The sequence below is a fragment of the Phocoena phocoena genome, chromosome 13 (assembly GCF_963924675.1).
Source record: "Phocoena phocoena chromosome 13, mPhoPho1.1, whole genome shotgun sequence".
In the NCBI taxonomy this organism is placed as follows: Eukaryota; Metazoa; Chordata; class Mammalia; order Artiodactyla; family Phocoenidae; genus Phocoena; species Phocoena phocoena.
In genome coordinates, this window is record NC_089231.1 from 17,958,244 (window position 1) to 17,973,809 (window position 15,566).

At 34.9% G+C, this 15,566-nt stretch overlaps 1 protein-coding gene across 2 annotated transcripts in view; it reads right to left on the reverse strand.

The window, feature by feature from the left end:
* WDR7 (WD repeat domain 7) overlaps window positions 1–15,566 on the reverse strand; it is a 351,427-nt gene that overhangs the window by 239,885 nt on the left and 95,976 nt on the right. The window contains exons 16-18 of one of the 2 annotated variants that reach the window (XM_065889408.1): window positions 8,472–8,570; window positions 6,202–6,320; window positions 4,366–4,489 (exon numbers count right to left, since the gene is read on the reverse strand). In XM_065889408.1, the coding sequence (XP_065745480.1) occupies window positions 4,366–4,489; window positions 6,202–6,320; window positions 8,472–8,570 (342 nt within the window). The remainder of the gene's footprint in view (window positions 1–4,365; window positions 4,490–6,201; window positions 6,321–8,471; window positions 8,571–15,566) is intronic. The other variant, XM_065889409.1, reaches the window with a different exon arrangement.

The window sequence follows — 15,566 nt, forward strand, 5'->3', positions numbered from 1 at the left end:
TTCTGATCCTGTAACCAGAATAAGAATCACAGTGCACTCATCCCCAAATTTCCAATCAGAAATTAGGCATCAAACGTTTACATCCTGGGGCTTCCCTGGTGGCGCAGTGGTTGAGAGTCTGCCTGCTAATGCAGGGGACACGGGTTCGAGCCCTGGTCTGGGAGGATCCTACATGCCGCGGAGCAACTAGGCCCGTGAGCCACAACTACGGAGCCTGCGCGTCTGGAGCCTGTGCTCCGCAACAAGGGAGGACGCGATAGTGAGAGGCCCGCGCACCGCGATGATGAGTGGCCCCCAATTGCCACAACTAGAGAAAGCCCTCGCACAGAAACGAAGACCCAACACAGCCAAAATAAATAAATAAATCAAAAAAAAAAAAAAAGTTTACATCCTGGGACTTCCCTGGTGGCGCAGTGGTTAAGAATCCGCCTTCCAACGCAGGGGACGTGGGTTCGATCCCTGGTCAGGGAACTAGGTCCCACACACATGCCGCAACTAAGAGGTCACGTGCCACAACTAAGGCGTCCGCGAGCCACAATTACAGAGCACACATGCCGCAACTAAGGGAGCCGGTGAGCCACAACTAAGGAGCCTGCCTGCTGCAACTAAGGCCTGGTGCAACCAAAGTAAATAAATTGAAGAGAAAAAAGTGTACATCCTGTCTGCATTTGTAAGGGATAAAATGTTCCCTAACAGGTTCAAGGACAGAGCTTCATTATCGGAAGCAAAATTCTCATATCACTCAATTAGGACTTGGGTTTTATAAAAATCTGTGAACTGGATTTTCAGTTAAGGCAGAGTATTGCTCCTTTCTCCTCCCCAGTGATTGTTGGTTTACTGCCAGAATCCCTGGACAATATAAATTAGAGTGAATTCTGAGGTGGTGACAATAAGGAGAACAAAACTATAGAAACCAATACAGGAAAGAGAAGTGGACTGCCAACCAGCATTCACTACATGTATCATGTACTGGGCTGTATGCTTTACAAAAAGCTTCTTCTCCAATGCTCTCAACAGTCCTAAGAAAAGCAACTGGTTTCTGACCCACTGCTTTCCTTAGGTTCTCAGACAAACCTACAAAAGGCTGTTACTGCATCATATACCTAAAAAAATTCCAGAAGATCCCAGTCAGTAATGCCCAGTTGATCTGAATTGTCATCTTAGTCCCAGCTCAATCACCTACTGAGTGTGAAGTCAGAGCAAGTTCCTACCTCCAGACTCAAGTTACTACCTCCAGACTCCAGGTCTCTAAGAGGAAGGGCTATCACAGTCCATCAGCCCAGGATGACCTTCCGCTCTTCAGGTAAAAGCAGTTTCTGAGTTTCAGACAAACATCTAACAAAGGGACTCTTAGACCAAGCTCGGTCATAACTTAGGAGCTGTCCATATTGCTTAGGCAATTAATGCATATTTTTTAATGCTCGGATGATTAAATTATAAGAAAATATCTGATGTACGGTGTATTTACCAGACGTATTGCTTAATATTTTACCTACTTCAGTGATTAAAAGGATTTCTGTGCTAGAAAGAGGTGTTCAGTCTCTAAAGAACGCCTTACGCTGCCACTTGCCACAGCAATCACTTCCTCAAACATAAATGGCCGTGGTAGAGCGATTTCGCTACAAGCAGGTTGATGGCAGGCATGGGCTGTCCACCAGCTGGCTCTAGAACCTTTTGATCCCTTTGGACAGCAAATCTGTCCAACAGCCCTATGTGGTCATTCCTCATTTTTTGTATGCTTTCTTCTCCTTTCACACATTCAGAATCCCTACTCCTTTAGCTTGACACCCTTTTATTAAAATAGAAAGCTCTCAGTAAAGCAAACTAAGACTAATTTTACACTCAATCAATGTAAAAGTTCCAGAATAGACTAACATTATTATAGCAGGGGTTGTTAGTATGAGGTGTTTTAGTTACATGCAGAATGCATATTTGTTTATTCTTTCACTAAAAATACAATTTTATAGTAAGTGATAAGATGAAAGTTTTAAGTTAGCCAGCCTTCTGTTAATTTATAAAGTACTCCTAGATACTGTTGCTAAATACCAAGAACTTTAATTTATGTAAATGGAAAGATTTAAATTTGACATAAGAACAATCTAGTTTGTGCTTATTTAAACAGTGATGAAAAAACCATTCTCTTTTTTCCAGGAAAAATAAAATAAAATGGCATCCACCACCATTGCTAATGGCACCTCTCTTCCCAAACTGTCAAAAATACAACACTGTACTAACCTCTCATGTTTTCCTTAGACCTTTATATGCAATCTGTAATTTAGGCTTAGAATTGTCTTTTATTCTTCCCCTATCTACATTTTGGTCTGGTCCCATATCCCCCCTTCTGTAACAGCCTCCCATCTACTTATTCTTCTTTAATCAATCTTCCACTCTACACTAGTCCATTCTAAATAAAGCTGTCTTGAAAATGTTTCTCCATATTTCCTAATTTCCATAGTGTTCTCCTCTTAAAAGAATCTCTAGCAATTTGCTATTTAGTTTCACCTTCAGTCTACTTTACAGTACTATACTCATAGTTTGTCCTTAAATTTGAGCATCTTATATTCAATAAGGTTTATGATGAGCTGATGAGCTAATTTTATTTTCTCGAATACTATGAAGTTAATAGCCACAAGATACTGAACAAAGAGCACCACGCCAGACTATCCAAATACTCAAAAGGAGAGCTTTTTAAATCCCAATTTTTTTTTTTTTTTTTTTTTTTTGCAGTACGCGGGCCTCTCACTGTTGTGGCCTCTTCCGTTGGCTCCGGACGCGCAGGCTCAGCGGCCATGGCTCACGGGCCCAGCCGCTCCGCGGCGTGTGGGATCTTCCCGGAACGGGTCACGAACCCGTGTCCCCTGCATCAGCAGGCGGACTCTCAACCACTGCGCCACCAGGGAAGCCCCCCAATTTTTTTTTTATATTCTACAAAATTTTAAACCTACACATACTTAAATAAGAACTTTAAACCAAATACCTTACATAGAGTCCATATGTCTAAAGACCCTGGGATTTTTAACTTAATTTCCTTTTATTAAAATAGAAAAGTTCCCAGTAAGCAAATAAAAACCAATACTCTCTCAGTAAACAGTCTGTTACCTATTTAGGTTAAAGAATTTGTAACTAGAGTTGTTAATGTGTGATGTTTTGGTTGTATGTGAAACATATATTTGCATTTTTATAGATTATAAATGTGTTTATTTAACAAATATATAGAGCTTACGACTGCTTAGGTACTGTTCCATGTGCTTAACAAAGATTCACTCACTACATACTCAAAATAATCCTATAAAGTCCTACTATATCATCTTCATTTCATCTGTGACAAAACTGAGGCTGAAAAAAGGTTAAGTGTCCAAGGTCACATACTAAATTAAACAACCGCTATACTCACCACTGGCAAACATCTGGTAGACTTATACCAGTTATAACAATTATAACCCTTTTTGAACCTTATTTTCATTTTCTATCTTATACAATCATGTATTGTTTGTCTTGACATGTATAATGAGTATCTCATAAATAAGAATAACTGGTATTGACAAAAGGTCACTTAAAATGAATGCACCTATACCCAGGACAAATTTCCACAGTAAAAAAGCTTTTTTTAAGATTCATTGAGACTTTATCCTTTTAAAAAAGTGAAATTGATTTATCTTATACACTTTTAATTCTGAATTCTTCTTTAGAAGAATAAAGAACGAATTAAATGATGAGTTGGGAATGAAGCATACTTTTCCTAAAAAGAAAAAAATTATCACAGCACACTGTAACTTTTCTTCAACGCACTTTAGACCTAGCAGGATAATTGCAAAGGTTTTACTTTACAAAACCTATTCCAGAATGTCAACAATTTTTCCCATGATCTTTCCCAGTCCATTGAAATTATACTCTTTTGAAAGATTCTTCAGTCAAAATCCTTGCTATTTTTCTCTTTTTCAACTGGTCTAAACCTACCAGATGATTCTTAAGGATTCGCAATTCCAACTTCCACTTGGAATGATCTGCCTTGTATTTGTACTTACATATCAGATCAATATCTAAAAAGTTGGTACCCACAATCATAATAATAGGCAGAGACAGATGCTAGTGTTAACAGGGTAGAATTTTCGATTCAGGGTTAACTTTATAAGGGTCAGTGAATTTGTGAACATTTAGATATTTATTTTACATAACTTTTTACAAAACCAAACTCCAAACCGTAAGGATTCAGAAAATGAATGATCAGAATTTGAGGATCCCCTGTTTTCACCTTAAGGTCAATGATTCACTCTTGGTAATAGGCAGTAGCAAGCATAAGTGCAAGTTTTGGTACTTTCCTACACATGCATGAAAAGCTTTGTAGAAAAACATGAGAGCTCTTACGTGACATGACGTGGTCCATGTACTGAGGTAAGTAAGGAGCCCAGGTATCAATGGCCTCCTTCCGTCCCGCCTGCTCAATTCTTCTCAGTTCTGCTAGAAGCAGGGCCTGTGCGGCTTCTCTGACCTAAGACCACAGAACCAAATGCAAATAACGGAAGCAGACCAGTGAGTGAGGTGTTTAAACACGAGCAAGTTCATAATGAAAGAAAGCTAGAAAATATACAAACCGCATTTATTTACATGAGAAATACTACTAACCAAACAATGAAGTAAGTACTAAAGTTGAATAAACTGGATGCAAGCAAATCAAAGATTTTCAGTTAATGATCTCACTTAAAAATACTTTAACACTAATAGAATAATGTTTGAACGTTTAATCAGTTTGGGGTTTAAAACTTCATTTTCCAAGGCTTGCACAAAAATATTTTTGTACTTTAATTTGGCATTTAAAATTTTTTTAATTTCCATATAAATATTATTGTTAAAAAATCACTGTTAGAATTATTAAATGTTTTCTCTTTCAGCCTGAAGAAATTTAACCTTGTCTAGTGGATTTCTTTCTATTATAATGTTAAACAGATATTGCTTACACAAACATATATGTATTAATCCACGCAATTCACGTATACCTAAGACTGGCTTAAACAATTTGTTTTCAACAAACAAGCAAATATATTCCTATGAAATGGCATTAATTCTATAAAAGGAAACTATTTTTCAAAATTATATTATCTCAATTTTTCTTTCAACATGGCACACACTTTTATGTTGCAGTTTTAGTTTAGTTTTGTTTTATTTTGGCCAAAGTGCCACACCCATTGGTTCAAAGAAGCTAGACAACTGTCAAGGTATGTACCAATCAATTTATTGAGTATTTATAATTGAAGAGATAACTCGGTAGCACCTGATAAGAATTCAAATAAAAATTGTTTTTAACTATAACTAACTTTTGAAGTGAATTCAAACATTATTCAAATGCAAAACCATGAACATTTCAGTATGCTGCAATTCCACTTGGAGTTGAGGGAAGGGAGACCAGGAAAGGGACAGGATGCTACTTAAATTTGGTAAATTAAAACTTTTCAATGACATAAACTGCTATAGCTATATGGGTCAAATGCTATAATAAGCAAAATCTCCATAAAACATTTCCAAATCCCTGGTGATATTATATTGCAAGCAATATCTAATACCACACAAGTCCATTAACACAAAATAATAGCTACCATTTACTGAGCTCCTACCATGTGTCAGGTTCTGTACTTACTGTGCTACTTGCATTATCTTATTTGATCCTGACAGCAATCCTGTGAGGAATATATTATTATCCCCACTTTACAAATGAGCTTCAAATAGGTTAAGTACATCGCCTAGGGTCACAAAGTTAATAACTGGCAGAACTGATTTTTAAACCCAGGTCTCTTCTAATTCCAAAGACCTTCCCCTTCTATTATAACACAGGACCTTCCACTGGACTATGGTTATTCACTTAGAGTTTGATTGATGTGATTATACCTGAATGTGCAATCTGGGGCAGAGGTGGGCTGTATGTATGTGTGTGTATACGTATGTGTATGATCTGCACAGAAATCAATACTTAAAAAACTGTTCCATAAGTATATAAAACTTTTGATCAAATACTCACTAGATTAAAAAAAAAGTAAACAAATATGCAAGTTGAAACATTACTGTTTAGAATCATTGGATCCATATTTTCTATCACATAATAAACAGGTGATAAGAAGTTAGATAAAAATAACATTTCTGTTTCAAATTTACACTTGTCCAGTGCCTTTTTAATGTTTTTGTTTTCTAACCACGTCACCTCGATATTACCTCCAAGCATCGATCTTGCCATCTCCGAGCCAGCATCTCTAGAAGCGGGGGCCTAAATCTGTCCAATCCCAGCAGGTCTGGCAGCATAACACAATGCATAGCAGCCAACTGACTCCATCCTGTTAAAATGTAATATATTATAAATGCTTTGGTATTCCCCCTAATTCCAATATTTTTCTGCATGTAAGTATACCAAACCTAAACCAAAAACGGGAGATATGCTCAATTATGTTATGATTTCAATTTATTATTAGATATTTTGTACAAAGATATAACAAATGTATTTCATTTCTAAATGTATTTCCTCTCGAATTTCAGCTCTAAGAATTCTAAAAGTTTTAAAACAAATAAAAATAAATTTCCACATTAAGTATATACCAATTCCACAAGAAAAACACATTTCTAAACATGCCGTCTAAAATAAGACATATATTCAGCTTTAGAAAAGCACAGAAATAAACACATACCAGAGCTCTAGATTCGAACCTACTAACAGTTAAAAGGGCACTCACACAGATATCCAAAGATAAGTTCATGTCACTTAAGGCCTGGCCATCTGGTATTATCTTCGTATCAGTCAACAGAGATGTTTTCTATTCTCTGTCAGAGGGCCTTTAATTAACGTACTTATTGATCCCTTTTCTTACAAAATGAATCAGAAGTTTAGTCACAATCATAACTTAAGTAAACTAACACCAAGTTTGAAAGGAAAAAATGAATTCCTACATTCCCCAAAATAAGAACAATCTAAAATTTTAAGTATCATTAACTCTAATCTATGGGAATAAAAGTTGTTTTTTCCAAAATTCTATTCCACAATATGGAAACTGATTATATAAAGATAACAATGTAAACCACTGCAATACTTAAAAGTACTAGTATCCAGACATTCTCAAGTAATCATTTCCACCCTATTTTAAAAGTGTTCATATTACAAGGTGAGTTATCTGTGACCACAAAATTTTAGCAAATCAGTGTTCTGAAATAATCTAAGCTGTAGTATTCTAAAACAAAAACAACAAAAACCCTACCATAAAACTCAAAATGATTATTGGGATTGTTAAAGAGGGTATGAGTGAGAGAGAGCGAGAGAGACAAGCTACCTATGTAAAGATTCACCTTTTCAGTAAGGAAATTCTCAACAACTAAGAATATATAATTACATTAATTAAGGTGATGAGCACACACATTTTAGATTATAATTTATTTTCAACAGAGGAATATATATACATACATATACATACATACATACACAAATGTATATAAACAAATTACTACCTAGTAACTTCTTAAATGTTTTAATGTCTCATAAAAGTATGAAGTGTATTAATGAGCTAAATTTTAATATGAAGATGATTCTCACCATGGTCCAAAGTCAACAGCTTGTTTTTGAATCAACGAATTACTACCTTTCACAATAGCTTAACAAATATGACCCTAATTATTTTTGCTAAAATCCGATCTCAACATACAAACCTTAGTACAGGTCTATGACAAGGAAACCAAACAAAAAATGTGTTATACTTTTACGGTACCATGTTTTCTTTCCGAAGGAATGATACTTAGAACATGGGCTCTGTATTTTATAGATATTGTATCACTCTTTCTGTTTGAATAGACTGGCATTATTGCTTTTAGTGAAGAGTTAGAATCATTCTGGGTTACATATGAGATTTTGTAAATTTACTCATTTTTATATTATATAAACTGGTGAAGATTGAGCCCACAATGAAGAGACTGGATATAACTCACAGCTCACAAGTTCCGTTAAGCTTCCAGTCAGTATAAATAATCCTAGATAGCTCTTGGGGAATAAAGGTTTGTAGATTCCATTAACATTTTCAGAGCTCCAAAAATACTTTCCCCTCTAACCAGGGCACATGTTGTGTACAGAGAATAAAGAGTGTCTGTCACAGAGTAATGATACATGTAAAATAAATTAATTAGCTCTAACACCAGAGATCACATGGCAAACATCATCATGAAAACCAACCCCCTTTTTAATGCCTACTTCATATCATAGATTAGCATCTTTGCACTCCTTTAATAGCCTTCTAGATTACAGGAAACATGGTTTATACCAGCCAGGAATAACATTACATTTTTATAATCGACCCTTATTACTGACATTAGCAAATCAAGTTATAAAATGGAAACTTTAGGATCTCACACATAACAAAGCAGATGAATGTATAAATTAGATAAAAAGAACATATACTAGAATAAAGCACAGATTGAAAGAAAGTTGTTAGAAAGTTGAGAGAGAATACCTTCATTTACTAAGAAACAGGTATGTAAAGCAGGAGTAGAAGCAGGGTCAGAGCCAGAGTGATCAGCATCAGACCGAGCAGAAACGACAGGTGCAGCAACTTGCAGCAGAAAATAGAAGAAATAAAAGGGGAGAGAATTGAGATACAGTGGTTTCTGAAAAAAAGCTCAGTGTTAGTGAATACTAAAAAACAAGGTTGGCAAAATATAGTAAATGTAGAACTGAAAAATGATGCTTTAATCAGAGAGGTATGATTATTAAGGATTATGGCAGTAAAATGATATATTTTATTGAATAGCAATCACAGTGTAGTTCAAACCAAAATCTATTTATAGTTGAATGATGTGTCATCTAATATAAAAAGAAGTTCTAAAATAACTAAGGCTACAATGAAAAAAATGACAATAAACATATTAAGAATTCACAAAAATGTAATTCAATTTTTAAAATGTATCACATGATGAAAAGTTTATTTTGGTCTTCGGATTGTCAGTTACATTTTTTTCTAATAATTTATTTCCTAACATTATGCCTAAATTATTTTGTAATCTCTCCAACCAATATTCACTGAGATCATTTCAATTTATTACTCATTTTATAAAAACTCAATTTAAATTATACCAACTTGTAAAATACAACTTTTAAAATATAACAATTTAAAGTTAAATTAAATATACTTAACTCTTGTTAGAAGACTCCTAACATAACTCCATTCTTCAGTTTAAAAAATATTTTTATGATACAAATGCTTTATATCCTAAAATAATTACTGTGAATGCTATAATCCTTATAGAATAGATGGAACAACACCCACCCTCCCCCCCAAAAAGTTATGTTACCAGGAAAATGTTCAGCTTAAATTATCACATGAAAAGGCAAAAGGACCGTATGGAGCACACATTCTACAACTGAAGGTCAACGTTAAGATTTAGAGGTCACCATTTGACACCTCCTTCCTATGGAGAAATTACCATATGTCATGCACAAGCATCTTCAAATTAATCCCTCTCCTTTCTTCTGTCCTTGAACAGCAATAGGTTTGGGCTCCTGAACAGATTAAGCATTGTCTGCTGAATGATATGTTTGCTTTTCATGCAGTGAAGTTCTTTTGTAACTACAGGACAGTTGCATGAAAACAACTTTTCATAATTTCCTCACGAATGCATCATAATGTCAATCAGACACGTGTGAGGTAAACCGGAGAACTAAAAGAAGTATATGAGCAGTAATAAAAAACAGAAAATCCAACTCCATATACCCTAAGAAGCACCTCTTGCACACATGAAAATTTTATCTGGGAAATTATCATTCTTTTTATTATAACAGACCTGTTTTTTGTTCCTTATGAAATTACAAGTACTTTATAATGTTATACTTATGAAAGTATTAGAATTACTCTCAATTGTATATTTCATAAGATCTAAGAATTCCATTGTAATCTTGCAAAGTAATCTGCAATATTTCTATATATTCCATTGAATAATTTCTCATTTTTAAATCGTTTTAAAATACAAATTCAGTAATTATGGCCTATAAAATATTCCATTACCCATGCAAAAAGTTGGTAAGCCTTTGGTGGCAAGGAGTAAATTTACAGGTTTTAGCTTTCATGCCACCAAAATTGTTGAGCAAGTTCCTCTGGTGGTTTCCAACAGCTGGGGTTTTCTATAATTTCACTTTAAATAAAGGAGAAATTATTATTCCTGAAAAGTCTGGGTTAACTTTGTCTGACTTTATCATTAATTCTGAAAGGACACTAGAATGGTAAGGTGAAAAAATTCAATACAAACAAACCAAAGTTTAGGAATCAGTGATCATTTCCCTAGCTAGGTCAAATAAGGAGTGGGATTAAACTATAATGTTTTCCCTAAATCACAAGTCAAAAGGACACTAGAAATGCTACTGGCAAAACTGCTAGAATATGTCTTAATAGAATAATGTTCAACATATATAGCTTTATTTGTAATGAGAGAAATAAACAGATGCTCTGAGTATTATATTTCTGGAGTCCTGTTTAAATGGTATTGCAATGTAGAAAAAGTCTTTTACACTTTCCTTTAATAAATTCTGTGGGCACTTAAAATTAAAAAAATACTGTAATAGAAATCAAGGAATCAGATTTACTATGCTTTAAAAATCTCTGCACCATCATCAAGAAATACTTTAGTCAGACTACCTCATAACTGAAACTGCAGAATCTAGAACTGTTTTCATAATTCATTGAGAATACTGAAATTAAACTCTACTACAGCTTTAAAAACTGTCCACATATAGAAAAGTCAGCAATAGAAATTAGAAGAAAAAAGTACACTACCATAATAAAAAGCTCAAGATTTAATGACACATAATAAATCTGAATAATTTATGTATGGCACTGAACATCGAAGATTTATACCATAAATCATAAGCAAGCATTTAATTTCTTGTAATAGAAAAGCTGCCATGTCAACTTTTTGCTCCTCATACCAATTTGCTCCTCTTATTAAGGATCAGTAAAACACAAGGGAAAATGGTCTCAGCCCAGCTTCAAAATGGTGACAGAACTGACACAAGTTCTCTTATTTTACCTGAGAAAGTTCTTTAGGTAATGTTGCAGCTAAGAGCCTCTTCACAACGGCTTACTCTCACATGAAAAGACAGACGAAGATAAACATGTGTGACAACATATATGTGCACACATATGCTCTGGTTTCCCTTTAAATGGCATATATAGAAGTATTCAAAATGACAATAGCCATGGTTTCTGTCTTTGAACAGGTCTACCTCAGTCTTCCTTTGAAATCTAAATCTAAGCTCCATTTTTGCCAATCGCCATTGTGATATGAAAAATCTATATAGGGGAGAAAGCAAACATACTTTTGGTAGCAAGTGCTCCCTACATATTGGTCTAAACCTCATTACCCTCCCGGCAGATATACACAAATGGCCCTCTCAATACACTTTTCAGAAGAAAAAAAAAGATAACCTAGAAGGTACAGAAAACCAAATGCAACGCTGAAAAAGGAAGTTTTTTCAAAGCTAAACACTAAAAAGATAGATAAAATTATTTTACAATGAATCACTTTATCTGAAGTGTTATATGAGAATCATGAAGCTTTGAGAGGGAGAGGATAGAGGAGGAGAAAACATGAAAAAATTAGCAATGAGGAAACAGAGTCAGTCACCATGTACTTAATACAAAGGCCTTCCACACTGGGTATGCCACCTAATACAGAGATCTTAGAGCAACATCTGCCTTTCTGTAAACTTCTTTTATGTCTACACTTTTATCTTGGGTAGACAGGCATTCTCATCATCTTTTAAATCAACATGAAGCATTAGGATAAATCATTAACCAAACATCATAAAGAAAAAAGGATACCCTTAAAACACGGTAAGAGAAGAGCACAAATAGCACTAAGGGAACACAAAGCTCCAGGAAGTAGAAAGGAGGAGGAGCTACCGTAAATCAGAATGAGTAAACAGCCCAAGATGGTACTCTGACAAACAGACAGATATGCATCAAGGCAAAATACGAAAGTGTTGATAATGTTTAAAAAATACAGTTACTCTACTTCGCCTCTAGATCACCACGGGATTACATTAGAATTGGAGTAAGTTCAGAGGGAGTGATAGTTTCATGTTGGCCTATAACTTCAACCAAAGAGTCAAAACAAAGAAAAACCAAAAGAAACACAACCTTTTGTAAAAGGTCTCCATTAACATGCAAAATAAATAAATGAGCAAGATAAAAACCATGTGGAGAGAGTTCATCATAGTGAAAGATAAAATTATAATATAAAGACTAACTTGAATTAGACATATGAAGGCTATCAAAATTTTCTTTCATTTGATTAATGTAATCAGTGCCTACTCCATGCCAGGTACTAAGCTAAGCATATAAAAACATAAAGATTAGACCAAGATGCTGCTCTCAAAGTACTCAGACTCTGGTAGGAAAAGCAAATAAGCAGCCAGCTAAAATCATAAACTGCACTCCTCTGGATCTCCTCCACTAGATATAAGCTCCCTGAAGGCAGGGATCTCTTGTCAGCCCTTACAGCCTCAGCTCCTAGTTATTGACATATTGACTCTAGAAGCATAAAGAGTAGGTATCTATAGATTCATTCAATCAACAAATATTTACTGAGCTCCTTCTATGTACCAGCCACTGTTCCAAGCACTTGTGACAGATCAGTGAACAAAAAAGAAAAAACAGCCCTGCCCTCTGAGCTTCCAAAGCAGACCAAAGTTAGAGCTTCTGCAATTAAATTATAGCTATAGCAATTTTTTTTAAAGGGCACATAAGTTCAAACACAAAATTTTAAGGGATTCGCAGGCCTCTTCGTTAGCCTGACATGGGTACTCCTAGTTTTTTGCTATAGATCCTGGAAAAGGATGGTGAGTAACTATTGGTTATAATTTAGGAACAACTACCTCTTACTTCTAAGTTTAGACAACCTAAATTGGATCCACTTCTTAAAAATAAAATTGCAAATAATGTAACATAACTTTAAGTTGCCTAGACTTACCTCCACACCTACCCCTGAGTAAAGATGTAACCATTAACGTAAAGATATGGTCACAGTCAAGATAAGCACAAGAGGCACAGACCAAAGACTTTCGCTGTGAAATTACTGCATTGATAAAGAGAAGTACAATATGTCAGAATATAGAAAAGCCTAAAGCCATGGGCAGACTCAGGGATGTATGACCATGAACAAAAATTTACTTGGTTGACATCTCTGATCCCTTCCTCAAGTGAGATATTTTATAAACTGCAAAATCAAGTATCTAATCAATGAATACTGTCTCTATCAAAAAGTACGACTGTCAGTAAATGTTAATTATTGTAAAACACTGAATTAACAAGCCAACTGCTAGACAAAATAAACTTCTTGTGAAGAAATTATTTGCCCATGAAATACCCTGATATTGTTTATGAGAAATTATGTTAGCAAAACTATATCATTTTTATTCTCAGACCCAAATGCCTGTAAAAGGTCCAATTCCCAGCTAAAGTCTTTATTCCATACAGATTATTTTGGAGCTGAACAAGTATTAACCAACATAAAGTGACAGTTTATCGAAAAGAAGCATATTCATGTTTGCAATCCAACTTGAAAATAGATTGTGAGTCAATGTGGGCTACAGTGGGAGTCAGGAAAAGAAAACATAAGGAAAGATGAAAATGTTTAAAAGAAAACCAGTGTAAAAGAAGTCAGAGTAAAGAGATGAGACTAAATAATACTCTGCTGAAGAGCAGTCAAGGAATCAAAGCCCTTTATCTGTACAGCACCACCTCCTACCCTACATTGGTTATGTTCGTGTGTTATCTTCTAGATAGACATAAACTATTCAAGACAGTATACACTAGACTAATCTCTCTGTACCCCAAATAGAGTTGTTTGGAGGAAAAACAAAAGTGCTTAACAAATATATGTTAAAGAAATATTACATTTCAATATTCAAATAGAAAATGAGTTTTATAATGCCATCCTAAAGCATTTTACTATGTAATTCTCAGTACAGATTGCTAACCTTCATTTACTTTATAAGACAAGCGTCTGTGCTGTTCTAAATGGAAATTCCTAAATCTATCACCTTAAGTAAATGCTTTAGAAAAAGACAATTTTTAGTTCCTTCTTCGCTGCTCTCAAGACTCAAGGCTTTTCTGAGAGGAGCAACATTAAAGCACTCCAACTTTAAAATCCTCAGATCTGGCCAAGGGGGCAAATTCAATACCATCATGGTGGTGAAATATATAATGCATTGTTGATCAATAAGAAATAACAATTCTAAAGGTTTATGCACCCAATAAAGAGAGCTTCAAAATATATTAAGCAAAAACTGATAGAAATGCAGGGAGGGATAAACATATCCACAACTGCTGCAGAATTCAATACCCTTATCTAAACGATAGAACCAAGTGGGCAGAAAAATCAGCTAATATATGCTAAACTTGAATACTCTTAAGCAACGTGACCTGATATTTATAAAACACTCCACCCAACAAGAGCAGAATACACAGTCATCTGAAGTGCACACAGTATACTGACCAAGAAAGACCATATTTAGGGCCATAAAACAAGCCTCAATATTCAAAGAATCCAAACCATACAAAGTATATTATCTGACCATAAATTAGAAATCAATAGCAGAAAGATCCTTGGAAAGTTCCCAAATGTTTGCAAATTTAACTCAATAATAAATTACCCAGGGATAAAAGAAAAAGTCGAAAGAAAAAGTAAAAGGAAAACATATCGAAATATGTGGGATGCTACTAAAGCTGTACTTAGGGTAAATTTGTAGTGCTGACTGCCTATATCAGGAAAGAAGAAAAGTTTTATATCCATGACCTCAGGTTCTACTCTAAAAAAATAAAAATAAAAAATACAAGCAGGGCTTCCCTGGTGGCGCAGTGGTTGGGAGTCCGCCTGCCGATGCAGGGGACACGGGTTCGTGCCCTGGTCCGGGAAGATCCCACATGCCGCTGAGCGGCTGGGCCTGTGAGCCATGGCCGCTGAGCCTGCGCGTCTGGAGCCTGTGCTCCGCAACGGGAGGAGCCACAGAGGTGAGAGGCCCGCGTACCGCAAAAAAAAAAAAAAAAAAAAAAAAAAAAATACAAGCAAATTTAAAGGAAAAGAAGTGAAATAATAACAAGCAAAGCAGAAATAAACGAAATAGAAAACAGAAGAACAACATTAAAAACTGATGAAACCCAAAGCTGGTTAAGAACTACAAAACTGCTAAGTTACTGGCTAGACTGATCAAGAAAAAAGAGAAAAAACATAAGTTATGAATAATAGAAATGAGATAGGGGATGTCATTTCAAATCCTACAGATATGATATTGAAAGGAAAATAAGAGAATATTAAACAACTTTTTGCCAATAAATTTGACACAAATTACCAAAGTTCACCCAAGACGAATTAAAAAAAAAAAAACACCTAAATAGCTCTATATCTATTAAACCATTTAAATTTGTAGTTAAAAAAATCTTCCCATAAAGAAAACCCTATGCCCACATATTCTCACTGGTAAAACAGATCAAACAAGTAAAAAATAGTATCAATTCTACACATGCCCTTCCAGAAAACACAAGAAAAGGGATAAC